The sequence below is a fragment of the Microtus pennsylvanicus genome, chromosome 15, assembly GCF_037038515.1.
Source record: "Microtus pennsylvanicus isolate mMicPen1 chromosome 15, mMicPen1.hap1, whole genome shotgun sequence".
Lineage (NCBI taxonomy): Eukaryota > Metazoa > Chordata > Mammalia > Rodentia > Cricetidae > Microtus > Microtus pennsylvanicus.
Genome location: NC_134593.1, coordinates 56,568,426 through 56,596,236, shown reverse-complemented (window position 1 = coordinate 56,596,236; position 27,811 = coordinate 56,568,426). Strand labels below are relative to the sequence as shown.

The window sequence follows — 27,811 nt, the reverse complement described above, 5'->3', positions numbered from 1 at the left end:
CCTGATATTGGTGATTTGGTAATCTTGTCTAGGGATAACATACCAATCGTATTATGAATAATGGATGACAAAAAAGGAATCTTCCAAATTGTCTAAAGGCTCTGTCATTTCAATAGTGAGACAATCCTCAGACATAATGGAGCAGTCTTAAGGAATCAGAAACCTTTGTCTCTCTGATATGTGAATATTCTGTTTTTCCAATAGCCTTTGGCTTGGTCTAGTACATTATTGTACAAGAAAGTATCCATAAACCTGCTATAGAAAAGTGAGAAATGTGTTCTCTTCAGATTTTTATGTTTGTAAATGATATTCGGATGATTTTTAATTACTACAGAGGCATTGAGATGTTAATGTACTTTACAAAACAGACGGGGGCAATTTAATCCTTGCTTTCTGCAGTCAATTTCAACTCTAAGAAAATTATTTCTTTTGATCCACTCTGATAGCATGTAATAAAGGAACAATAAAACATATGGCTCAATTACCACTGCTTCTCATCAAGCATGAATTAATGAATATCAAATTATTATTAATTGTTTTTTCTGGCTCCCTCCCCATAGGACAATTATACATGGCTGATTTTGATAAGCACTTTGCGTTTAACACTTTGTGGACCAGTGTCTAAGAGGAACAGATGCATAAAATTATTACACAGGAGAATAATTATTTGAATTTAACACTGTTTGTAAATCGTGCAGTCATCTTTTAACTATCCTAGCTTGTTTTCTCACAATTGCTTACCAATGCCTTAGAATTCTAGGTCCCAGCACAGCCCAGCCACTCTTCCTTCAAGAAACAGTTGTTATGTGCCTATAAATTACGTACTATGCTTAATTTTTGTAGGTTAGCAATAACAATAATTTCCTGTATGATCATTGAATTTCCGACTCTAAAACAAAAGAATTCTTTCAAAATAAAAGCTATATTTTAAATAGTTAAAAATGTTAACCCTCATAGTATGAAATATAACTTGTGATCAGTATAACTGAAAAAAATAGTGTTAATGAATGATATCCAAACATTAGGGAAAATCATTTTATTGTCATGAGCCTTCTGTAAATATAAACTGTAATATGAACACAAATTACATGTTTGCAATCAATATCTATTATTTCTCAGATTTTGAAATGCATGCAAAAAAAGTTTAACAAATTACACATCATGTGGTTTTACCTATCACCCATAAAACTATTAATTTCAGTTTTAAGAATAGTTTTTTAAAGATAAGCCTGTGATAGACTGAAGGATGACACTAGGTGAAACTATTTGTATGTCTCAGTACTGTTTACAAATAGACCAATATGTTTCTAAGCATAAAATTCCATTTTTTTATAATCAGATAACTGTAAAGGCAAAAAGGGACTTTAGAAATTACTTTGTCTAATGTCTGTGGCATCATAGAGAACATCACAGAAGTCTGGGAACTTTGACTTTCAAAAGTTCAAACAACTTGTTACACTGCTCTTCTTGAAAAATTTTGTAAGAAAATTTCCACGTGCACTTTTGTTTGTAGAAAAAGGAAGAAGTATATCTTGCTTCTATCAGCCTATTTGTCAGGGTATCTATAAAGCGCTAATACAAACTATTAGGGAAGATAGGTGAGAAGATGGAAGACTTGGTTATTGAAAATCATGATGAGCAGCTAAACATGGAGCAGGGCTGGCCTGTGCAGGGTTGACAATGCTCTCTGCCATTGACTTTGGTAGCAAGAACTATGTGAGTATTTATCACTAGATCTTACCAAATACCACATGGCTCTTTTCATGTGTGCGATCTTATTCAAAGTAATTAGATTACTTGTGAAATAACAAAATTGTTAATACAAGAGATAATCTTCAATGTAAATCTTTTTTAGATTATATATTCTTAAAATGTAGCTTTAAATTCTTCACTGAAGGCTTTTCATCTTCATTTCCACTTATCAGTGTTACTGAATCCACTTGGCTGAAAATTCAAAAACAAAATTAGATACATAAATCAATACGAAAATAAAACCACTATTAAAACTTGAAAAAAAAACCAGTCATTCTCCTAAAGGATCGCACTGGATCAAGCGTTCTATCACTCCTTCCAGTCCTGAGCTCTTCATTCTGTTTGTGGTCAAACACAAAGTGCCACACACCAGGTGTGTAGATTTAAGAAACAAGAGAGAGACAGAGCTATGAGTACGATTTCTCTTAAAAAAAAAAAAAAACATTGCCATGGAGTGTACATGGGGAGAGAGGAAGGCTTGGTAACTTCTGAGTCCTTGCTCACCAAGGGACTCTCAAGAGATTAAAAAGCTTTGGACTTGCCCCCTGCACACCAAGGATTAGCACAGAATATTGGACTGATTAGGACTGCAGAATTAGAAAGGAAAGTGAGTCTGAGAAACAGAAAGTAGAAGGCAGAGTACAAATATAACCAGGCTTATTCCTTTCATTGGTCCTGAAGCCTGATGGGATGGGGGCTCTGGATATTGTTCCAGGTGTTGCCACTCAGTAGCTCATTAAGCTCACGCGTTCATCATTAACTTCTGTGCTTTTGATCCCGTCAGGAATCCCAAGGAGTCTCATCCACTATGGCGAAGTTGGCAGGAGCAAGGGCCCTTTAAACATTGTAACTAAGAACACTGTGGGCCCTCCCCTCAAGAGCATTTTGTTTTTTTTTTCTTGTTCTACTTACTATTGAATCTAAAAATAAATTGAATGTACTTTCTTGTAACAATCAATTAAATGCTATAGGACATTATTTTTTCAGACACATTCAGCATGTGTTTTAGATCAGCCCTTAAATTTCTCATGCTTAGTTAAAAATGCATGCCCATAACATCTTGCTTTCTCCTTATTGATGCTAATTAAAAGTCCAAATTATAATAACATTTGGTCCTGCATTGTCAAAAAACCACAAAGCTTTACATGTTATATTTAACATAGAATTATATAAAATTAACTATTTCAGGCAAAAGTCACATTAAAAGGCATTGGTTGTAATTATCTTTAAATGTACTTCCAAGTCCAAGCACAAATGGGCATCCACAGAAATGACTCAACTAAACAGTCATTTAGGCAGCAAAAATCATTTCTGCTTCACAACCTGGAAAATTTCCTAAAATAAATGGCCTCCTTGTTTACACTGTATCCCAATCAATACCAAAAAAAATTAGTATCAGTATTGACTGATTTATGTCATTAAACCAAATGTTGTCATGGTTTAACTATCTGCCACTTACTTTTTCAATAGCTATATTTAGTAAAATATTGAAATTTGCTGGAATATTTCCTGTTCATCAATATGAAATAGTTGCCCGCGTTAGTTAGGAATGATTGCTGTTAGCAGAGTAGACACTTACCCATCACTTTAGAGTAGCAGGGCTCACAATGTATAGTCTGCCTGTAAATCCAGATACTGTCACCAGCTTGCAGATTTTCCAAAGGCCGTTTGCATATTTCACACTAAAGAAAACAATATATCAGGGTTATATTGTAGACAGAGAATGTATCCTCAAGGGAGCAGGGATAGAAAAACCCTTCAGTTCTTCTGAGACCACCCTCCTGAGAAAGGGGTCACAGACAGCCCCGAAGAGAGTCCACAGGGAAACTCAGTGTGTCCTCCAATCACCACATATCAAACTTCTCAGATAGCATCCTTCCACATGCAGGTACAGTTTAGGGAATCTTTACCCCTGAGATTTTCTGCACACTTCGCCGAGGAGCAGACAGAATTTTTCACAAATTGGCTATGACAAGGACAGGGTAACCATCAATGTCTCAAACAAAAGGCAGAGGTGTGTTTATCATTTCCTTCCACTAGGGAGAGCTGTATGATTCGGGCACAACGTGCTGAACCAAACAAATTGCAGATCACACAGGGATGGGGTGGAGTGTTATGGGAAGGGTAGGACTCTATTCTTTTTCAGACCTGTCTGCTGCTGATTGGCCAACTTCCAAATGTGAGTTGCTGGTTGGCTTTCAAGATGAATTCACCAGAGCAAATTGCCTTTGATCGGTTTATTAAACATTTAAACTAGTTTAAGTGGTTTTTCTGTTACCATGGCTGTAGAACAATTTGTCTTTTTCTATGAGCATGAGGAACATTTTTGTTCTCTCGTAGTCTCTAATGCTTAAAATGGAAATGAATCACGTAAAATATAATAAATGAAATTTATTCCTATTTAAATAACCAGGAAAATTTCCTATTTAAAAGATTTTGTGCATACTGATTTTAAATTTTTAAGGTATATGCTTTTATTTGAGCGAATGTATCTTGAAACTAGAAAACATTCATGTTATAATCAAATATTAGTTTTCATTTTCAGATTATATTTCATAATGCTACACTAGGCTGTGATTTAGTTTGTTTTCTTAAATATTTATTTATTGGATGCATATTGCCATGAGGCTCAAGAGGAAAGGTCAGAGGACAACTTGTGGGAAATAATTTTTTCTTTACAGAAATCTAAGAATCAAACTCAGGTCACAGATTGGCTGCAGTGTAGTATACATTGATGGAGGAAGGTCATTGGTTAAAATAAAAGAAGCTGCTTGGCTCTCATTGGTTAGGAGATAGGTGGGAGGAGTAAACAGAACGCTGGGAGGAAGAGGAAGTGAGGTCAGACTCGACAGCTCTCCTCTCGGGAGCAGACACCTCAGAGAGACGCCATGCCCAGCTCCCAGGCAGACGCACGTGATGAAGCTCCGACCCAGGATGGACTTAGGCTAGAATCTTCCCGGTAAGTGCACCTAGGGGAGCTACACAGATGATTAGAAATGGGCTAAATTAATATGTGAGAATTAGCCTAGAAGAGGCTAGATAGGAATGGGCCAAAGCAGTGTTTAAATGAATACAGTGTCTGTGTAATTATTTCGGGGCATAAGCTAGCCGGGCAGGCAGCTGGGGTTTTGGGGACATAGCCCCGCCGCCGCTCCCCCTATTACTACAATACATGCTAAACTCTCTTGCCATCTTTTTATTCAAATAATGCACCATGTTTCTGATGGCTAGGTAATTGGTGGACAAAAAAATCAATGGGCAAAAGAGTACCTTTCATTGGCTAAAGTAAATACTTTTCATCACTAGATGGGTCATCACAGGTCCATCACTAGATGGGTCATTACAGGTCCATCACTAGATGGGTCATCACAGGTCTATCACTAGATGGGTCATTACAGGTCCATCACTAGATGGGTCATCACAGGTCCATCACTAGATGGGTCATCACAGGTCCATCACTAGATGGGTCATCACAGGTCCATCACTAGATGGGTCATCACAGGTCCATCACTAGATGGGTCATTACAGGTCCATCACTAGATGGGTCATCACAGGTCCATCACTAGATGGGTCATCATAGATCCATCACTAGATGGGTCATCACAGGCCCATCACTAGAAAGGACCCAGACTTAGACAAGAGATTTTTCTATTTGGATTCATATTAGACAAACCTAAAAAGCTTTGAAAACCACCAATGTCCAAAAATAATCTCTGAAATCTTAAATTTTAAGTCTGGGTATTCTAAGAAATTTTTCCCTTCTTCAATCCCTATGACTACAACTCTCAACTGGCATTGAGAACCACAGCCTACTCAATGGTCTATTTCACAGGTAAGGAAACCAAAGCTGTTGTCATTTACGTGATTGCACAAAGTCACATTGGACAGTAAACTCTAGGGCAGAGGCAGACTGAGGTCTTCAGATACCCAGAGCAGTACCTGCAAATACCCTGAGAGATATGTGACCAGCACAACACCACGTTGGAGGGGAGAACAACAAGCTGATTTAAACCAAACTTGGATGCATTTGCTATTGAATATTTCTGTTCCTTCTTAAGCCGCAATTAACCATGGTCTCAACAGCAAACTAAGCTTAAAGCATTGTAAGGCCTGAGCTAGAGAGCTCTCCTGACTAGAGAGCTGCTAGGCTTATTCTCAATGATCTGTTTTCCATGGCTGGTTTTGTTATATATTACTGCAATACAGAGTCTTAAGTTTCCTGGCTAAGGGATGTGAAAGGAATCAATTCTAAGCCTAAAGCCAAGGTAGTAATTATAGGCGTTTGAGGGTGAAACTGTAGAACATGAAGAAAGACTTAAGTAGCATACTATTAATGTGGACTAGACGGCGTTTAAAGCTTTAACTTCATTCTAAGCATCTCAATAAATAAATGTATTTTCTCGTCATCGTGCAACCTTACACTTAGCAACATGAAGAAAGTAGGTGTTTACCTTAAAGCAGGTGGAATGGCAGCAGATCTGCAACTCATCTAAAATCATTTTGGTTTCTACCCCCAAGGGCTTGCGGCAGTAAGTGCACATATCTCTTTCAATGACAGACCTGTAGTGACATAAGAATTAAAAATCATTCAAAATTGCCCTCGTGTAGGGACAGGCATATTTCCTGTGAAATCACATGGGAGCATGTAGATCCTGGTGGAGCTTGAGGAATCATACTGACATCCAAGTCCATACTGTTTACTTATGCTCGTGATAGGATTAATTCTGTAACGATGTCAAGGAAGCAGCACAAGGGAAAAGTCTCGGGTTATTAATTTACTAGCAATCAAGAGTATGTCTGGGCAAGACAGGATGCTCAGTTTCCCAGTTAAACTAGAACAAAAGCAGTCCTTGAGGCTAGAAGAACAGTTTAACTAATTTACATACATTACTTTATACACTGCATAGGGAAATTTTGCAGCAGATTAATGTAAAGTTTTAATTCTGAAAGCATTCAATCGGCCCAAAATAGAAACCTGTTGAGGAATGTGCTTATGAACTCACAAATGATGACTCTATAGAGTCAGAGTCATCCTAACAGTGCTCTTGGTACCATGGCGAGAAGTAGGATGCAGGGATGTAGATGATGACAGAATTAATTTGTTCTCTAAAGGAAGGTAGATATGACCCTGCCACCAATTATATGAGAGAAAAGTGGTTTTTCTTACTTATTTTAGAAACTTAACATTCCACAACAAATGAACTGTATTATGATCAACTTAGTAACAAACCTTAAATCATGCCAGAACCTTAACTAGAGGCCCTTTTCCTTTGGGAAGGTCTTAAAATTGTCTTAAACACTTTCCGGTAGTCTTTACAGCTTGAGGCATTATTAGCAAGTAGGTACAAAGCTTCAAGAGTACCACACATGATGAGATAATGAAATAAAAATAGCCAATACTTGCATATTGCCCGCATAAAATAATTTTGTTATGATCTGCATCCCTGTATCCTAACTTATTATGCCACCAAGAGACCTATTCTGATGACTCTGGCTATACATGGATGAAATCCTTGTACGCACAATACTCATATAGCATATGATTATTATATAATATGTATAGCATATGGTGTATTATATACTCTATATTTGTGTCCAGTGCATCTTCCCATGAGCTTTACTTGGCAAACTCAGTTCATTCTGAAAAGAGTCAGGATTGTTATCATCTGTGACACTCTAAAGAAGCGAAAGCAAGGACACAGAACGGCAAGGGAATGGTGGCTCTCGTGCAGCCAGTGAGGAGATCTGGACGGAAGTACCACGACCCAGAGAGTTCTTAGCCTGCCTGTGAGACCTTCTAACTTCCCAAGTTAAAGTGATGTCATGCCCAGGTGCCCAAGAGAGCGAGCAGAGAAAAGGGGAATTGAGGGGAAGAGAAAGTGAGAGGAAAGGCATGAAAAGTAAATAAAACTTGTCTGGTCTTATATGTCCAGTCGTTCTAATTGCATCATCCTAATAACTAGATACATATAGAAAGATACACAAAGATTTACATGTATGTAAAGTATATAATGATTCATATGTATGTGCAAAAAATTACGTAGAGGTTTATTTATAAATATTTGCAACTTTTAATTTATTCTACAATTACTTGCATACACATGCCTGGCAAGTATTTCCCCATGAATTGTTTTTATGTTCACACATATATGTATATAACAAAGCTTCCTATTCAAGACTACAAGCACATCAGAAGGAGAACATTGTGCCTCCACATTACCATCTCATTCTGCCAGCACTGATAAAGATCCAGAGATACAAAGAAAGAAGAAATCGCCTCTTCAGATGAGATGCTCTTTGCACTGGGGAGGCCGTGGACGTGGAATGCCATCAGAGCATAGACTGCTCTGTTTATTTCCCATAGTAAGTGGAATGTCAGTTCATCTTTTCAAGAATCACCTACCGTGTGATTCCCACCTGTCTCCAATCAAAACCATCTCCAGCAAAACAGACAAAGGGAAATACACATATGTGTCTATGCACATGAAAGTGTGCATATGTTTGTATGCATGCATGTGCACATATACACTTTACGTTTGAAATGGGAATATAAGCATACTTACCTATCTGAAGTTGAATAAACAGTTTGTATATATTTTCCTGAGATATTCTCCTGATATCCATCCTTTGGTGATCTACTAAATATGAACATATAGGGACATGTGAGAATCAGGACATTTTCCCTAACATTGTTCACACATAGGTAAGAAAACATATATCCCTTCACACATTAGTATTGCTATTATTGTTATATTTGTAATATTGTGAACTCAGATGATGTCCTTCCAATTTCATTTTTTAATTTGTAGAAGTAATGATGCAAAAGCCCCAGCAAGTCAACACATCACCAAACGAAGAAACTAACAAATGAAACAACAACAAAAAAACCAGAACAGGCCAAGACAATCTAAATCTAAGTCAACACATCACCAAGCGAACAAACTAACAAATGAAACAAACAAAAAAAAAAGCCAAAAACCAGAACAGGCCGAGGCAGTCTAAATCTAAGTATAAACAATAAAGACATTATCGTTTTTCATAGAACATATACGCATATCTCATTTATTTATTAAAATAAAGCTCCCTTGCCTAGAGGCACAGGCTTCTAACCCCATCTGCTGTGGAAGATGAGGAAGAAAGACCACAAGTTCAAGACCCGCCTAGACTATGGAGTGTACTCGAGGTTAGCCTAGGCAAACTAGCAAGATCCTGTCTCAAAACAAATTAAATAGGGGCTGCCGAGACAGTTTAAAATTAAATAGGGAACTGGAGAGACAGTTTAGGGGTTAAAAAAAATTTTGTTATGTGTAAAGCCTTAAGTTCAATTCTCAGCACTGTGGAAATTAACCAATTAAGTAATTTATGTAAGTAAAATAGTATAATATAAATTAAAATTCCAACACACACACACACACACAAACACATGCACGCACGCACACAGCCCTTTGCCAAGGCTATTGGGTTTGTAAATAACAAATAATAACTCAGCCTTGAGCCTAACTCTAGAGACGTCACAATATACCGTGCCATCCGGCAGAGCAGACTTTAAGAAAGCTGGAGGTATTTGTGGGACCTCAGGGTCACGTTAGGGTAACAAACAAACAGGAGCAAATCTATCCTTTCAGATTATCCTACCCTACGCGTTCCTGGTCTGACACGACAATATTATCTTTTATAGTTCTCAAATCTGCATTTGCATCAAAAGCATGTTGAATTTGTGAAAACACAGATAGCTGGGACCCCAATGGCAGAGTTTCTGATTCTTCAGGTCTGAGATGGGGCCAAGTAATTTTCGTGTGCTTGCAACAAGTCTGAAGTGATACTGTTGAATCCAGCCCAGAAACCACATTTGAGAACTGCTGTCTGTACACACACAGAGATATTCCAGTAACATATGCATAGCAGTTTACAAAAGCGAACCATAGCCAACAGGGCTAAATTATTCAAATATGTTTAGTTTAGTTTCTGTACTTGTATAAATCAAGTCAATATTTTCAATCATCTATTCAATAAGTAAAAAAAAAATCTAGGAAATAGTATTTAGTAGACTATTCCTAATTCTAGAGATTTACTCTTTCTTAAAAATAGATACCACAGTTGTTGGCCTTAGTTTCAGTGAGACACTTCTTTAGAAATCAAAATGTATTGATGTGCTACCCCTAGGGTTACCAATGTGTGGAAACAGTGCCACGTAAGTGTAGAATAAATGTCTATTCCTTTTACCCTGCTTGCCAATATTTTGTGTCTTGTGTTTACTCTATATCATACTCATGCTCTCATCTACCTATCTATCTATCTATCTATCATCTATCTATCTATCATCTATCTATCATCTATCTATCTATCTATCATCTATCTATCTATCTATCATCTATCTATCTATCTATCATCTATCTATCTATTTATCATCTATCTATCTATCATCTATCTATCTATCATCTATCTATCTATCATCTATCTATCATCTATCTATCTATCTATCATCTGTCTATCCATCTATCTATCATCTATCTATCTATCATCTGTCTATCTATCTATCTGTCTATCTATCTATCTATCTATCATCTATCTATCCATCTATCTATCCATCTATCATCTCTCTATCTATCTATCTATCTATCATCTATCTATCTATCTATCCAATCTATCATCTATCTATCATCTATCTATCTATCTATCTATCTATCTATCATCTATCTATCATCTATCTATCATCTATCTATCATCTATCTATCTATGCTTATTTCTTTCAGGTTCTACCTATTAACTTTAACTTTTTCCTTACATTTTTATCATTTAATTTAATTAAAAGTTAGCAGGAATTACTGTCATGAAGTCACAATAGAGCAAGATTTGAATTCAGAATTTAATTACTTTGGAAACTGTATGTGTAAGTTACACATGGGTTTGACCCAGAGAGGCACGGTGTTGACCCTGGGAGTTCCCCCACACACGGAGATTCCCCGGAACTGTTGTCTTGGGCTTTTTTGAAGTAAGTTTACACATATTACATGTGTCTCCATTTGTATGCTTTGCCATTATATTAACCTATAATTAGGCCAAATCTCATTTTTTAACACTCCTTGAAAATTAAAGGTGTTGTGAATCCATGACCTCCATTGACACCTTCGTCAACACCCATCATTCCAAGCCGACTGTTTTGTAGGACATGGATTCCTGCAATTTTGTCCATGATAAATTGACCTAAAGACGTATCTTCTTTTCTAGGTTAGATTGGGTGCAAATAATAGAGTCTTTGAATTGAGGTGATTCAAATTAAAAGGTAGTTATAACCAAACGGTCATACACATTTATGTAATAACATTTAATTACCAATCCTGTTATTTCCTTATTAGTTATTTGTGCTGTGGGATAATACTCTTGTACACTTTAAAGATTTGTGACTCGTATTGGTTTAATAAAACACTGATTAGTCAGTAGCCAGGCAGGAAGTATAGGTGAACAGACTATGAGAATTCTGGGAAAAGAAAAAGCAAAGAATCAGTCACCAGCCTGACTCAGAGGAAGCAAGATGAGAATGCTGCACTGAGAAGGGGTACCAGGTCATGTGGCTAAACATAGACAAGAATTATGGGTTAATTTAAATTGCGAGAGGTAGTTAGTAATAAGCCTAAGGTAGTAGGCCAAACAGTTTATAATTAATATAAGCCTCTGTGTGTTTCTTTGGGACTGAATGACTGCAGGACTGGGTGGGACAGAAGCTTCCATCAACATATTTGAAATTATTTTGAGTATATACAATGACTATAAGTTATTTATCAACTATTTAATATTGGGAACAACATAAATATTATATGCGTAGAACTTAACAATATTCTTAAACTATCTTCTCTATGAAAACTCACCCCCTGAAATGGTAGCACCTCTTACACGGCATGGATCATTACACAGCTATAAAAAGAAGGGAAATGTCTGAAGCACTTTTCCCTTACCTATTCTCCACATATGTCCTTGTGTACACAACCGTGTCCTTGGGGCCAACATTCCTGGTTCCAGCATTGGAGCTACAATAAAATCATTTAGTTTCATGTTAAAATATCACTTGTGAGGAAGATAAAAACAAAACCATTTTCCAATTCAATGTAAAAGGCAATATATATACAATATATTATATATATTCCTTCTAAGGTGTATATGTGTGCATATATGTATACGCACACATACACACCTTAGAAAGAATATAAACCCAGTGTTCAAATGAAAATGTTCAAGTGTTATTAATCAACTCCTGAAGAATGTTTCCACCTCTTCCATTCTTAACATTCACCGTCTTGTTCTACTTTGTTATTAATATTGTGAAAACTAATGATTCAGTAAATTTGTCTTAGAGCATGAAGATAGTTTCATCTGTCTGTGCACTGTACTTTAGTGTCTGTTTCCCCATTCATTTCTAAGCAATAAATTTCTCCCATAATCCTTAAGTTAAAAGTAAACTTTAACTGGTTGTTCAAACCACAGGTTTAGTGATATAGTCTGACAGGCCTCACTCAAGAATGTGAACACCCATGTTGGAGAGATGGCTCTGTAGGCAAGAGCACTTGTTGCAGGAAACCCAGGTTTGGTTCCCAGCACCTACAATGGGTGGCTCCCAATCACCTGTAATTCTAGTTCCAGGGATCTGATACTTTTTGGACTCTGTGAGGACCAGCACATGTGTGGTTCACATACATAGGCTCATGTATGCTCATATGCACATAAAATAAAACCAATAAACCTCTAAAAGACTGCCAATATTGATGTCACGCCAATATTGATGTCATCATCATGTTTTATATAATTGTAGACTTTAAAGCAAGCATCACATTTTATATTCCTCTATGAGCATCCCAGCAATGATTGACTCAACAATTTCATGTAAGGGTATATTTGCATATAGAAAGTTCCATGCTTTAAAAATAATGGCTAGCTTGCATGTAAACAAATAAACACAAGGCTAGTCCTGTCATTGGTTTTGTCATTGGTTTTAGTACCTGAGGCTGTTTCTGGCCTCATAAGAATAGACAGAGGTTCTCGTGGACTCCTTGAGTAGATTTTTGGTGAATCCATTGACTTGGCCATCGAGCCTGCAAGAAGAAACCTATGTGTTTGTCATTCAAAATCAAGGTCAGGTATTTTTGTTTTATTAAGATTTCACTAAGTAGTCATCACCTTTTTTACATCCAGCTGGTTTCTGCACAGTAATATAGACCACTTTACTGGCTACCCTGGCTCCACAGAAATTACTGTCTTGCCTTTCATAATAATGCATAAACAAAGGCCATGTTATCTAATGCTACTAAGGAATGTATTTTCACCAAGGATAAAATCCACTGAAAATTAGTTCCTCGATCATTTTCATAATAGCAGATCCCTTCAGATAACTTCCTTTGTATCACATATCCAAGAATTCATCAACTTAATGAATGATCCAGGGGTTGCTTTGAGACACGTGAGTTCCCATTTTGCTGTTAATGAAAGGTAATACTTTGAAGACTTCAGAAGTCTGACCTAGATTTCTGCTGATCTAAAAATGTCACCTTGTTTAACAGAGCATAAACACGTTCGTTTCTCCCATGCAACAGAGGAAATTCCGATGAAAAAATAGTAAAAATTGTAGCAATTTTTTTTTTCTGTGTTGGTAAGTTTTGCGAACAAAGACTTGAAAACCTATGGAAGAGTTCAGATTTTCATTAAGCCATATTATCAAACAGACTATCTGTGGCTGGGTTTGTGAACTTCCTCGGGCCGGTGCCCACATGTAGTAATATGGAGGCGCTGCGGGGCTGCGGGGTTGAGTCCCCAAAACCCCAGCCACCTGCCTGGCTAGCTTATGCCCCGAAATAATTATACAGACACTGCATTCTTTTAAACACTGCTTTGGCTCATTTCTACCTAGCATCTTCTAGGCTAACTCTCCCACCTGGACTAGCCCATTTCTTATCATCTGTGTAGCACCGGTCTTACAGGGAAGATTCTAGCCTAAGTCAATCCTGGGTCGGAGCTTCAGAGCTTCATCGCGTGTGTCTGCCCAGGAGCCAGGAGCATGGCGGACGTCTGCTCCCGAGAGGAGAGCTGTGGAGTCTGACTTCACTTCCTCTTCCTCCCGGCATTCTGTTCTGTTTACTCCTCCCACCTATCTCCTAACCAATGAGAGCCAAGCAGCTTCTTTTATTTTAACCAATGACCTTCCTCCATCACCCACAGAAGCCAGAGACAGCAATCCTTCTGGAGCTGGAATAACAGGCCTGTGTGAGCTACCCAACATGGGTGCTGGGATTTGAACTCTGGTCCTCTGCAAGGCTACTGACTCTGAGCCTTCTCTCTAACCTTGTCCTATATAAATTTTAAGGAAGAAAATGTGTTACTTGATCATCTCTGACACATAAAAAATAAAACTAATAAAAGAAATGAAAATACTAGAAGGAGGTACCTGGAGCTATCTTAGTTTTTAAACTATAAAAAAAAATAGTCTTGGCTAAATAGACACTGAAATTTCCAAGTATGAAGTTATGGAGTGAAGTTAGGGTGTAAGTTTTCTCTCTGTTTTCCTAAAATAAATTGCAAAGTAATAAAAATGTGAGATCAATACTGTCGTAGGTTTTTTTCTCTTGTAATTATTATGCTATATCATTCCAAGAATAATAAACTTGGTTCTGAACTGTTGAAGAATATTCAAATTTAGTGCTTTGCTTGATTTCATAAAACACTGGTTTCAAACTCCAGTCCCACTAAATATATATTAATTATATTTGAGTCACATAATACACACTATAAAATTTAAGATATGTACAGCTTCGAAGAAGAAGGTAATGAGTGACATTGTAATGAATTTACATTGCCTTTAGTGGTGCAAACTTAAAACATCATCAATTTATAAAATGCAAAAACCAGAGTGGGAAATAATCTGCAAACACTGCTGCTCTCAACTGAATTAAGTTCCCTAAAAATCATACACCAAAGCTCCAATCTTCCAGATACAGTTTCCCCACCAATCCTTTCTATAAAACCTTATTTCATGAACAGAAAAGGGAGCAGCCTTTAAATCGACTTAAAAGGAAAGTTCCTTAACTGCATTTAACCACTCAGACTGTGTATAGCATTGATCACTTCCAAATAATGTTTGGATGAGGTTGATTGTCAGTTCTAGTCAGTTCCCCATGGTGGATGTGTTCAGCAGATGTGTTCAGTGGATATGTTCAGTGAATGTGTTCAGGGGATGTGTTGTTCAGTGGATACGTTCAGTGGATATGCTCAGTTAATGTGTTGTTCATTGGGTGTGGTCAGTGGATGTGTTATTCACTGGATGTGTTCAGTGGATGTATTGTTCAGTGGATGTATTGTTCAGTGGATTTGTTGTTCAGTGGGTGTGTTCAGTGGATGTGTTTGGGGGATATGTTTAGCAGAAGTGTTTCTATGAGCCGCAGATCCCACTGAACACTTCTCTTTCATTCACTCAGAGACTCTGTTGGGGTCACAGCAAAAAGGCACAGATGATCTGGAGAACCAGAGCAACATGAAGTCTGTCAGATTCAAGTATAAGGAAAGGCAGCTCCTCTTTTCATAGTCATTCCACTCTTTGCAAAAAAAAAAATCAACAATATTATTTCTTATGCAATTACAGAAGCTTAGGAAAACTAGAGGCACCTTGGGAAGGTTAAAAAGAAAATGAGTATTTTAGAGTCCTTTAAACACAAATAGAAGCACTGTTACACATGAAGAAGTTATCAGTCCCTTCCTAACTTAAGTTGCGTGTAGCAATGAGGTAGAGCATCTATCCTAACACCTCTTATTGACAGGATAGTAATAGACACTGATGGTTTGAAAGCCCTTATACTCTGTTGTACAAGGAAATTTCAAAATGAAATTCTTCTTTGTTGCAATGAGAAATTTGTGTGTGCTTTTGAACATGAGTTATCCAAAAAGAGAGTCGCAGGGTACTTCCTTCCCTCCTGAAAACCTACCAAGTAACAGTGGGTAAAAATAAATGCTCACAACCCAAATAAAGGGCTTTGAATTTTCATGACACCTTTTATACCAAGTAATAGGATGGAGCAACAGAATTGAGAAATTCTAGCACAATTAGAACTCTGTTAATTTTTCTGTGTTAGAAATTAAGCATATGGTGCCATAACTTTTCTGACTTGGATAGTACTTATATTTAAATGCTATAATGCAATTCAACTCCCCCAGAAAATGTTCTAAACAATCACTCGGGTAAAAAAGGAATTCCTAAGAAATAAAGCCAATTGCAATCAATCTTACCCTCCATTCTTATTTTCAGATAGATGAGGATCTACTTCAGTTAAGTTTTCTAGGCCCCGGTCTCTAAAAAATATATAAATAAATATAAACAAAAGCATAGTGTGTGTGCATGATTTAGTTATAACACAATTCTAGGAAATTAAAAAATTCAATAAAAAATCAGCACATCATCTTAGACATAGTCACTTTTGGTTTATAAGTGTTCAGAAGACTGGAAATTGGGTATTGAGCTATTTAATCTATTGACTCGTAGGTAAGTATGCAAGTATGGGTGGATTAGCCCTGAAGGGTAGATATCAGGCATGCCTAGTATACAGAAGGTCCTGGGTTTGATTCTAGCACCATTTAAATGGGTGTGGATTTTATACGTGAGAGAGAAATCACTTTTGGAAAGCTTGGGAAATCCACTCTGAAAAGTGTCCGACTCAGACTGAAAGAGCGCTAGGTTTCAGTCCTGAAGCATCAATCGCATGTCCACGTGAAGTATCTCATTCAGATCTCACGAGATCTTAGGGCTGGCATCTGGAGCTCGGAAAGGCGGAGCGCGTCTCCCAAAGCTCGTGAGCCAACTTATAGGAGAACGAAGAACTGAACTCAGTACAAAATGTCCAACGCTTGAATATTTTTAGCTGCAGATTTCATCCATGCAATTGGGTTGCACAAATATAGGGCCTCAGACAAACAATTGAATAAAAAAGTCACAAGATAGAGGCTGTTCTTAAACCTCCGTCTCAGTGATTTTACATCGTCTATGATGGACAGGGTCGTCTGGCCTGTTAGCACAGATTAGTCATTTGCATATGAATATAATATTGAAAGATCCTGTTTGCTGTTTTCATGAGTTTGGAAAAGCCTTTGTCGTGAAACCAACCGAGGAGAAGAACCACTTCAGAATAACGGTAAGGCCCATTTCCTCCCTTACTTCCCCTACATAATTCCTTAGGCTTCGTTTTTTTAAATGAGGCTCCTAATAGCCAATACAACGTGGTTGTGATGAGAGAAACACAAGTCCTGTCAAAATGATTCAGGTGTGAGTGAACCCAGTAAGAGAAGAGCAATAATTGATAGGATTGGGGATGGAGCCCTGGGTTAGTGGTGAGCAGCTGGGGGCAAACAGTTAGTGGTAAAGTCAAAGTGAGTCTTTGAGGGGCTTCTTCATTTTCATTTCAGTCCTAAATGTTCACAGCTCTGGAACTCATCCCCGTTCCTAAAATTCTTTCTTCTCATGCTCTAAAACATTGGATTCAAGTAAAGTTACCGTATAAAGAATCAGCATGTACATTCTCACTTACAAAATTAACATTGCTGGGGATGCAATATACAATACAGCATCCTCATGTTTATGTGGAGAGAAAGTTAATAGTATCCAGGTCATTAATAATTGATAAATTATGGAAATTAGTCAGCATACTCTAGCTTCTTAAACTTCACACTTAAGAAAAAACTACTTGTGTGCTTTTAAAATTGTAGAGATTAGTTTAAATATCTTTAATGTGAGTTTAAGTACGCCAGTGAAACTATGTAAAGGTACAATATTTCAGGAATATTAGCTGATGTTGTTAAATGAATAATGACATAAAATTCAAAACTGAGTTTCTCCACACCATCAGACAAAGTTGTATAAGATCAACGCTGCAAATTTGTAATGCAGATAGAAGGCTTTGAATTTGCCTAAAGGATAGCTTTCACTAAAAACTACAGAAGTCACCATTGTGGTACCAGAGGCTGCTTTATTACCTTAACAGCTTTCACTAAGTGGTTAAAAGGTTGAGCCGTGGACTATGATAGTGTTCATTCAGACTGGAAGAAGTAGATGGTAAAAGATCACACCTATGTGAATATTGGGAAATCAGAATTCTGTGCCAGGAAGTTATTCCCTCTCCACCATGATGACACTGAGGTAACCAGGTGCTGCACTTAAGGAATCCGTGGCTTTTTACAGCTTGGGAGTAAGTTCTAATATGGACTTGAACAAAATATGTGTTACGTAAATATGTGAAGATACAAGTTAAGGAGAAAAGTCTGGAAGAGATTTCCCCCTCTTAGCCCAAGAGGAAACCAACCCTGCCGTGATGACCTGATCTCCGATTTCTCACCTCAAGAACTGTGAGTAAGCATCCTTCGTGTGTTTAGGTGATTTAGTATATGGGTTTTGTTAAGGTATCCCTAGAAAGTCTGTATTGAGTTTCTCAGCCTGAGGGTGGACATCTTCTATTAAAAGAACAAGACACTTGTAAGTGCTATAGATACTGAATATTTCTCTGCCTACACACTTCACGCTTGCTCTTTGGGCCATGGCTTTGGAGAGATGGAAAAAGAAAGGCTCCACCTGAGGAGACAGAGGAAGCCAGATTCTTGCAGATTCAACAGCCACAACAGGTAACTCAAAAGCTGAACCTATACATGCGTTCAAAGAAGAGACTCCCAAAGTAGGGTGAGTCACCAAAGAAACCATATATATTATTGGAGGTTTCGTAGGATTTTCTTATTTTATTAGATAACAGCACACATCAAGTTTGTTTGTGTAAGCTATAAGGCTTTAGTTTGAATAATCTATACCAATATTTAAAGCAAACTAAATGATGAAAATCACACACTGTGCATTTGCTTGGAGTATGCACACTGATGGGTGGCAAGAGAGAGATGGGTAGATCCAGTAAGGGAAGTTTGCACTGTCCAAATTTACAGATGCAAAAATAAACGCTCTTTCATTAAGATCACATGGATTGCGTGGTGTCTTTCACACTGTGGCAAAAGATGAAAAGCTGTGAGGCAAAGTGTGGAAGATAAATGTTTTTTATAGAAGTCCAGGCCAAATGTTGCGAGGTTGAGCAAATGCTTGATTCCAAAGTCTTTGTGAGTCTTTCATTTTTATTTTGGTTTTTATTTTGGTGGTAGAAATCAAGCCCAGGGTCTTACATGTTCTAGACATGACTTCTGCTAAGATACATCCATAGGTCTAAGAATTATTTTAAAATATAGGTTTTAGTACATGTGGGGCAGACTGTGAGTTGTCTAAGGTATGAAGCCACATACGTACTTTCCAGTATAAGAATTCTCCATGTTGTAACAATGTAATGCATTCTCCATGTTGTTTGAAGGGGTGTGGCACTCCCTTATAGGGAAGATCAAGGGGAAACATGGACACTGTTGCTTGTTAGCGTTCCTAGGATATATTCCAACGTGAGAAAGTTATTAGCTCAGTTCTAACCACTCTTACCCTCGCGTGTGCATGTAGGAGGGGTTTATTAATAGGGCACAATATGCTTCTCTTTACACTGCTAACTTAATCTGATTCTGTAAAGTGTCCAACACATTTACAAAATTAAGAAGTTTTCACACAAAATTTAACTATGTTTTTATGTTAGGATTTGATACTAGGCATTAGATTTTTAGCTCAAAATGAGTCTCCTTGAGAAGAATATTGCATTTAGTGAAACAACTCACATAATTGCTTAACTCATTGACATAGCAAAATGGGATGACATTTGCATATTTTTATAAATCTCGTCAGTGAGTGTTTTATATTCTTAAGGATTTTTATATTCAAGAAATTAATAGATCTGCATATTATTTAAATATTTTAAAGATAACATATAACTAGTAATTTTAGTTTTCTTGAGTCATTGCAATTTCTTGAGATTGTCATAAGCAGAAAACAGTTATTGGCTCAACTAAAGAAATCAGTCATAAAAAATAGATTTCTTTTATTTAGTTTCAGTGATAGGGACCTAGAATGTTGGAGACTGAATACAATAGATTTTACCTATGTAGACTATCATAAAACATTGATTATTCGGATACTTAGTCTTTAATTCGCATTATATTTGTTAAATATCTAATATGTATCAGCATAGTGTCATTATGTTACTGCAAAACATAAGGAAAGAAACAAGGTAATTCCATCCATATGTCTTTAAAGACCCTATAGATGGAAAGAGTATTAAATAATAATTCACTCAAAAATGCATAGATGGAGTGTTATACAGTTAGAGGTTGAAAGGGGCTTCCCTGAGTCTGAGTGAGAAACACCGGGGCTGTACCCAAAGGATATACAGTAGCTTCTCTGATACAGCAGTGAGAGGGGAACAAAGAGCACAAGTCAGAGAGGATGGGGATGGGAAAGGATGGGGATGAGAGAAGAGTGGGAGGACTTGCAGGGGAGGTGGGTTGACCACACAAATCACAGACCGTGGTGGTCTTTGGAGACAAGGTTAAGGAGCATGGCCGTGACTCTAAGGTAACGGGAAGCCACTGGAGGATTATACTCCAAAGAATGACCTAATCAGATTCCTGTTTTAGGAAGATCACTATTCATCCCTGTGGACAGATTGAAAGTTGGAAGTCATGACTAGCAGCAGAAGTGGTCAGAAGGCTGGAAAGTAACCATGGCTGCTGCTGTACTGTGGAAGATGCAGAACCACTTCTGGAGATTGTTGGGAGAAGCATCTGACAGTGATGACTGGTAGAAAGATGGCTTGGTCACGGGAAGTGAAGCAAGAGTCACTTACCTCATGTTTATGTCTTTAGCAGAACTATAAGAGACAGGCAGCAGGGAGACAGAAATTGAAATCTCGGAAGGTATATGTTAGCAAACCGAAAAAATATTAACAAGTGGAACTATAACCACAAATAGAAATTATTTTTGCTTTATGTGAACGATGTCCATTTTACTAGAAAAAAATCTTTAATATCACTAGCAATTTGAAGTGTTTTTCAGGACCTATTTGAAAGCAGAAGTTTAGAATATTAATAATTAATCTAACATCTGCTTATTGACGACAGATAATGGGATTGCTCTTTAGGGCTGGTTCACATCGCTACTAAAAGCTATGCTATTTCTCCTGGAATAAATGGACATTCTGGGCACATCTGCATTTGCTCTGGTTGCTGTGTTCCTGGGATTTCAAGGATGCTTGTATATATTTCTGATGGATGAGTGAAGTTTATTCAGTCTCTAACTGTGAATTAAATATGCAGCTGCGGGAAGTGTCAGCAAAGTCACACAAAAGACCGGATTCACTGCTGCTTTGCTACGAACTAATTGGTGCCTGTGTCGCGTTGCGCTGATGTAAAAGGGCTTTGTGGGCTTTAAAATCCCTTTTTCTTTACCTATGTTGAAATCAAGAGGGCAGCATGGTTACGCGGTAGATACAGGTGGCTGAATCGATCCATAAATACACTCTTCTCAAACAGCTCAGTCTTTTCTATGTGTCTGCTGTGTGATAATCCTTGGCCGCTCATCATCCAGTCTAGTACACTGCTAAAGAATAGTCAGACAGCTTAGCTTAGCTGACCCAGCTGCCATCATAGAATTCTATGATGCCCAGAATATTTTTAAATACTTTGAATAGTAATATATTTGCTTAAGAAAAAAAAATGTCCTCTTTCTATGGATTTCTAGAAAAGGAGTCGCTAGAAAACAAACTACCCTCTATGAAGTTTACCTCCTCTTGTGGTAAAACCAGAGGCAAGACTCTTGTAAGAACTGCCATTGCCAATGGTGATAGGCAAGAGGCAGGAGTTGGAGGCATGTTCCCCTACTGGTTATTGCACATAATGGCTATTAGACCTGTTACCAACAAGACTGATAATCTCCCAAAACTCTACAGATGACGAAAAAGTCCACCCCAATAGTTACCGCTGGGAAGAAATTATCTTATTTAATTCTAATTCTAAGAAGTAAATAGGTCTTATTAGAGAGCCTAGGATCACTTAACCACATGTATTTGTTGGTCCTCCTCAAGGTTATAATGTCAAATCTGAGTTCATATCTACTGCATTTTTTTTCATTTGAAGGGCAATTTATTATCTTTGAGTTATACTTTCCTCTACAAAATAAAGCACAGGAATATATATAGATAGCTTGGGGTATAGTGGTAATAAATCATATGCAATTTTTAGTCTGACTGCCCAGGTGCTCAGTAAGTATCCTCTGAGTAGCCGTTGCTCTTTAATTATTTTCAGGATGTCATAATTTCAAGACCCTGATACCCCAATGATAAAAAGAAACAAGAGGAAATTAAGTTATTGATGTAGGAAACAAGGTAAGACCACATTGTCCTTTCTCTCATCCTGGGTTCATAGTACTTTTTATAAAGAATTTGTTGCCTTTATCTCAAAATATTAGGCAATGAGTACCAGTTATATAATTATTATGATAAAATTTCAAGTAAGTAAGACAATATGAACTTTAATTCACTGATATAAATGTGCATCACTACCAAGTTCACCTATTAGTTATTGCATAACTTGGCTATTAGACCTGTTACCAACATGGCTGGCAATTTCCCAAAAGTGCTATCCATAACAAAAAAAATTCATCCAAAAAATTGGACTTAGGGCCCACTCAACACAAGGTACTAGAAACCTAGATATCTTCCTGAGGCTAGTGTAATTGTGGACCTTAGAAAATAATCTACTAACATCACTTTGCTAAACCCGCATAATTTCTTACTACATTCTAAATCTTATCCTTATACCCATAGATAAAATTGAGTGTCCTCCCCAGCATCAAGGAAGCTTCTCTTTATAGCAAATGGAGATCATCACATAAAATTACAACTAGACACAATGCAGAGATGGACAGGCAGTGGGGATCCCAGTCCCAAAGGATAGATCTATATCACAGTTCCTGCATCTATAGCTTATGGAGCAGCATGAAAGATGCTACAGAAAGACTGTGAGAGCCAGAATGTCAGGAAGTCTGCTATGACACGGTCTCTCCTAGAAATGACTGTATAAACGAGGCTAGAACACTGACAATATTAACAGATACGCTAATATGAGGAGGAGAAATATCACAGGATCCCATCCTTAGACCAAAAGAATAGAAAACCAGTGACTGAGGATACAGGGAGAATTAGCCTCTCCAAGGAATGAGCTACCTTAATGTTTAACCAAAGAAGTTGTCCCTGAAACTATCTACACACAAACAACAAAAGTAGACACTTGTAGGTTGTATTTATGTGTGTGTGTGTACAGAGACTATTAATTTGACAGTTGGGGGCATAAGAGAGGTGCAGTAAGGGTATCTTAGAGGGATATATGAGGAAAGAGAAGGGGGAAAGGATTTAATTCTACTTTAATTTAAAAATAGCAAATTGGACAATAGCCTCAACCTCAAGGTGGAAGCCCAAGATTAAATATGCTGGAAAACTTTGTGAGCCCAGGCAAGCTGAGGTTTGGGATTTTGATGAACTTAAATAAACTTTCCAAGTTGGTTTAACTTCCTCAAAATATTTTTTCTTCTTGTTTAGTTTTATTCATTTTTCATTTAAAAATTCTTTTATCTTTAAGAAACAAACATTGGGGTGTCTTAGTATAAATAAAAAGCTCAGAGCTCACTCCAAAACCAAGCAATTTATTTAAGAAGTGTTCAATATGTCTTCATGTTGACAAGGTGCACACAGCTTATAAATGAGTTCTTTGAAAACTACAGAAAACTGGAAACCTTCTTAAACACACACACACACAAAGAAAATTCCTACCCCAGGACTTTGGGAGTACTGCAAAATCAGTCAGGTAAGGGCACCTACCCATTTGTGTTTCTGAGAGCAGGAGACTTCACTTTAATACGGTTGTCCAAGTCTTGGCTGTTTAAAATAGTGAAAGGGGTTGGATAAGTGATGGTAATTGGGTTATGCTAGTTCAATAAGGCAATAGTAAAAAACCCATTTCATACAAGGAGAGCAGGTGAAACCATGAGTTAGCTGCTTTACTCTTACTACCTTTGTCTGGTCACTGCAGGATTCCCTCTGATGATGCCATCCAGGTCATGGTTTCTTTCAGCAGAATAACAGAAAAAAAATGGGTTAATAATAAAGTTATTTTAGTAAGGACAATGTTTTAACTCTACCTGGAATAATAAAACAGAATATTCTTCCTGACCCAAACTCATTAAAAATCAGTTTTATTACCTTTGATTGTTTTCAAGAACAGCAGGATTCACTTTGATGAACTTATCAAGATCTTGGTGTCTTTAAGGAGAAAAAGACAAAAGTATTAAGGTTAGAGACGATAGGGTTCAGCCGCATCATAAAACCTCTGTGGGAGGGAAGGATTCTGTTATGTGATCCGTTGTGGGGGAGAACTGCAATGGAATCTTTCCCACCCAACACGGGACACAAGACTCAGGCTCAGGAGAACTTGCTGATCCCACACTGTATTTCCAGAGTCATCTACCAGGGCAAGCCTCTTCTGCAAGCCACAAGGCATATCTAAGGCGTAACACTCTTCCGTCTTTCCCCATTATGAAGGCAAACTTATTCTCAAGCCTTTGCCATTTTAAAGATCTTATTAATATAGAAAATAGGAGCTCAAAAGCTGAGATGCCCTACACAGAAACCTAGCAAACAGATTTCCAGCAAGCCATCAAAATCATGACTTAATAATGACTGAAGAACTGAACTGAACTTGGTTGCTCACTGTTAAATTAGATGAATGCTCTATAAACTGCCCACTCTCCTCTTGGCGATCCACTGTTTTGGATTTTTTTTTCCTTTTTCCTTTCTCAACTACAAAATAGCATTTACTTACTTATTTATTTATTTTTGTGCTCAGGTATTACTTAGTTTTGTCATGTGGAAATGAGGAGCTGGGACCCCGGACACTGCCTACCGCTCTGGCTTCCCTAACATCAACCGCAGGAATACAAGTGTTGCTGCATGTAATGTTTATTACAACAGCCTTTCATTTCATTCTTCTTTTTAAATGCAACTCGCTGAGAATACATTCTATATTCAGCCAGCAGTTCACGGGGCTCCTAAATGCAATATATTAAACTGACAACCTATTATTGTCTTAGCGTAACATCTCTCTGCCCTGGTACATAATTAGCTTTAATCTATGCTAATTGCCTGCTGTTAATAAGATTGAGTATGACGACCGAATTCTCTTTTTGGTGTCCAGGCCTGTAATTATCCCTAACATGCAAGCAAATGACACCTAGTGATGGCTGTGAACCCTGGAGGTGTTTAGTGACTAGTTACTGCCTCAGCAACGGCAGAACTACTATCTGTCTTTCCTTAACTTTCTCCGGGACCTGGGAAAAATCACTTAACCTCCCTGGGTTCTTATTCCCTCTTTTCAAAATGGATTCAGCTGGAACGGTGGTATTCAAAACGTTCCCATCAACCGGGCTAAGATTTTCCACATTTCCCCCTTCCCATCAGTAAGGCTTAATGAATTTTATAGGAGTCAACAGACTTAAAAATGGAAATTGTGAAAACATTCCTAAGACTCTCTACAAAAAGTACATATATAGATAACTTGAACTGTTTATAATCAGAGACAAAAAGCGAATTTAATTGTCTTAGAGAAACTTAAAGGCTTATTAAATTTAAATTCATATCTGTTTTGTAAGCCCAAGCCCTACAATAAACAAAAAGCCACTGTCCCCTCCAAAATGCTCCTTTACAAAGAGGTAAATGCACTACTCATGATACACCAAATGAGGAAGCATCTTGGTTTATTCCATAGCTAGTGTTAATACTGTTTAACTTCAGAAACAAAAGCCTAGCATTAATGCTTTGCAAAGCAAACAGAAAGTGCCAGCTATGTCCCTCCCTCCCCTTCTTGGGTGGCCCCATCTTCATTTTGCTTAAGACCAGGAGAAGGCCCCACTATGTGCAGTGCTCCGCTGTCTGTGTTTTGCTATGTCTAAATACTGAAATTAACACGGAAGTTTCCAGGTACATATGAAAATAGTGATATTTTAGGAATTTCATTCGATTTTTCCATAAAATGAGTATGGTGTTTATATTCATATTGTGTTGAGTTAAGAAGAAAGGGAAATAAATGATAATATTTTTTTCTTACCCAGCAATAGGTTTGACAGCTTTGGAACGCGTAGTAATACGATCATCAAGACCGTGTTGATAGCTAAGACAAAGTAAAAGAAAGAGTCAAAGTCAATAAAAAATTTGTGTGTGCACACACATACCCATGCACTGGGAATAAAGAATAAATAAAACATGTTATAAAGTGTCTATCTCAGGTCACTAATTACTTTTGTGTTTTGCTTTGTTTTCAGACAGGGTCTCCCTACACCCTTTGTAGAGCAGCAGGCTGGTCCTGAACTCTAACTTCTCCTACCTTTCCCTTGAGCTCTGAGAATACATGGGGTGGCTATTACCAACGATTAGAAAAAAATTCACAAGGATTAAGACACTTCCTGGGGGCAAATACCCAAGAAATGCCGAAGGCAAACCAAATTTGAACTCTGGACATGTATCATTCATACTCCCTCCTTCCCCTGGCTATCCTTCAGATGGAACTCAGGACAGCTGCAGGTGAAGTCTGGGCTTTGTCCATGAGCATCCTTCCTCCCCACCATGTTTGCAGTTATTCCTTTCATCTGCATGGTCCATACCAACATTACCCCCACAGCCGCTTTATGAGTGATAGCTTAGAGTTTCTCTGCCATGCTTTGGTTAACTATTGCTCCAATATATAAATGGTCTTGATTTCTCAAGAACAGAAGTAAGTTCAATGTCGTGCAAAAATATTCTAATTAACTATAAACCTGTTACAGTGCCAGTTTTCTCACACGTCATTTAAATATTAATCCTTGTGATTATGAGAGATGCAAACTGATATTCTTCAGTTTATTCATTTTATACAAATAACTTATTAACTAATAATTTGCAGTATGAGCCTACTTATGTGATTACTGTGTCACAAGGAATTTCTCAAGTGGTAATTACACCGAATTAGCATCAGTATTATCATTTTAAACAAAAGTATAGTGAAATAAATGGAAGCAAAGATAAAAGAAAACCCAGTCTAGTATTTTACAGATCAGCAAATCAGGTTCTCATTTTTTATTCCCACCTTTTAAATATCTTTAACCAGATAAGCCTACTCCTTCTGCATAAATTTGAGGAAATTTTTGTTTGTTGGTTTGTTTGCTTAGGAGGTCACCTTGGTCAGAATGTACAAGTCCAGGCTCCTGAAGTAATATCTGACAAAGTCAACTAAGAACAATCATTTTATACTTCTCAACCTCAATATCAAATCAAATTCATATTTAGTATTTGAAACTCCATCAGGACTTGAATCCTCTTCTTAAATAAACTTTATTATGTACAATTTACAAATTAAAAAATCACACACTGAAACGAACCAGACACAAAGTCTATGCATCATCACCATGGATCCTCTACAGTTAGAATGGCCTCTCAGAACTCAAGCCCAGGCGCTCTGCTCTGAACTTTACACTTTGACTGTAAAGTGTTTATTTGGTCTTTAAATTCAGGGCCTGACAAGAGGTTTTATTCTTATTTGGGTTTTGAAAATCTCAGGACAACTTAGCACTGAAGATTCAGACTCAGGATGACAACATCTTCAGCTTAGCCTTACTGTGATGGAAGCACTTAGGCAAGGCAGGGCAGCCGGCTGTTTTTAAGACGTTGCTTCAACTACACTATGAATTGAACCACCTCTCCCTTCCAAATACAAACTATCTAGGCCAAGGGTCATCTGACTAAGGCCACCCAGGATACATTCCTCCTGCTTACTGGTTTTATAATAAAGACTTACTAGAACACAAGGGGTAACACTTGGTACACAAGCATAAAGACTGTAATTTGAACTCCTAGGACCCGTGTGAGATGATAGGCAGGTAAAACAGATGGCGAGAGGACTGACAGATTTGCCAGAGCATGCTGGCTACCTAGAGAAGCTAAATTCTAGCTGGACCAGCCTTACCCGTGAAACTGTGAAACTGGTTTCAAGTGAGATATGGCCTCAGGAATAGAAGGTGAAAGCAGCTGGGGTAGACACACTATGTCAGCCT

At 37.5% G+C, this 27,811-nt stretch overlaps 1 protein-coding gene across 1 annotated transcript in view; it reads right to left on the bottom strand.

The window, feature by feature from the left end:
* Positions 1-1,051: 1,051 nt before the first annotated feature.
* The window catches only part of Scel (sciellin), a 76,703-nt gene continuing 49,943 nt past the window's right edge, over positions 1,052-27,811 (bottom strand). Inside the window, exons 20-30 of the mRNA XM_075949236.1 lie at positions 25,834-25,896; positions 23,934-23,993; positions 23,745-23,798; positions 23,553-23,609; positions 16,015-16,077; positions 12,744-12,836; positions 11,706-11,777; positions 8,316-8,390; positions 6,204-6,312; positions 3,332-3,434; positions 1,052-1,944 (exon numbers count right to left, since the gene is read on the bottom strand). Of these exons, the coding sequence (XP_075805351.1) occupies positions 1,928-1,944; positions 3,332-3,434; positions 6,204-6,312; positions 8,316-8,390; positions 11,706-11,777; positions 12,744-12,836; positions 16,015-16,077; positions 23,553-23,609; positions 23,745-23,798; positions 23,934-23,993; positions 25,834-25,896 (766 nt within the window). The 3' untranslated portion in view covers positions 1,052-1,927. The remainder of the gene's footprint in view (positions 1,945-3,331; positions 3,435-6,203; positions 6,313-8,315; positions 8,391-11,705; positions 11,778-12,743; positions 12,837-16,014; positions 16,078-23,552; positions 23,610-23,744; positions 23,799-23,933; positions 23,994-25,833; positions 25,897-27,811) is intronic.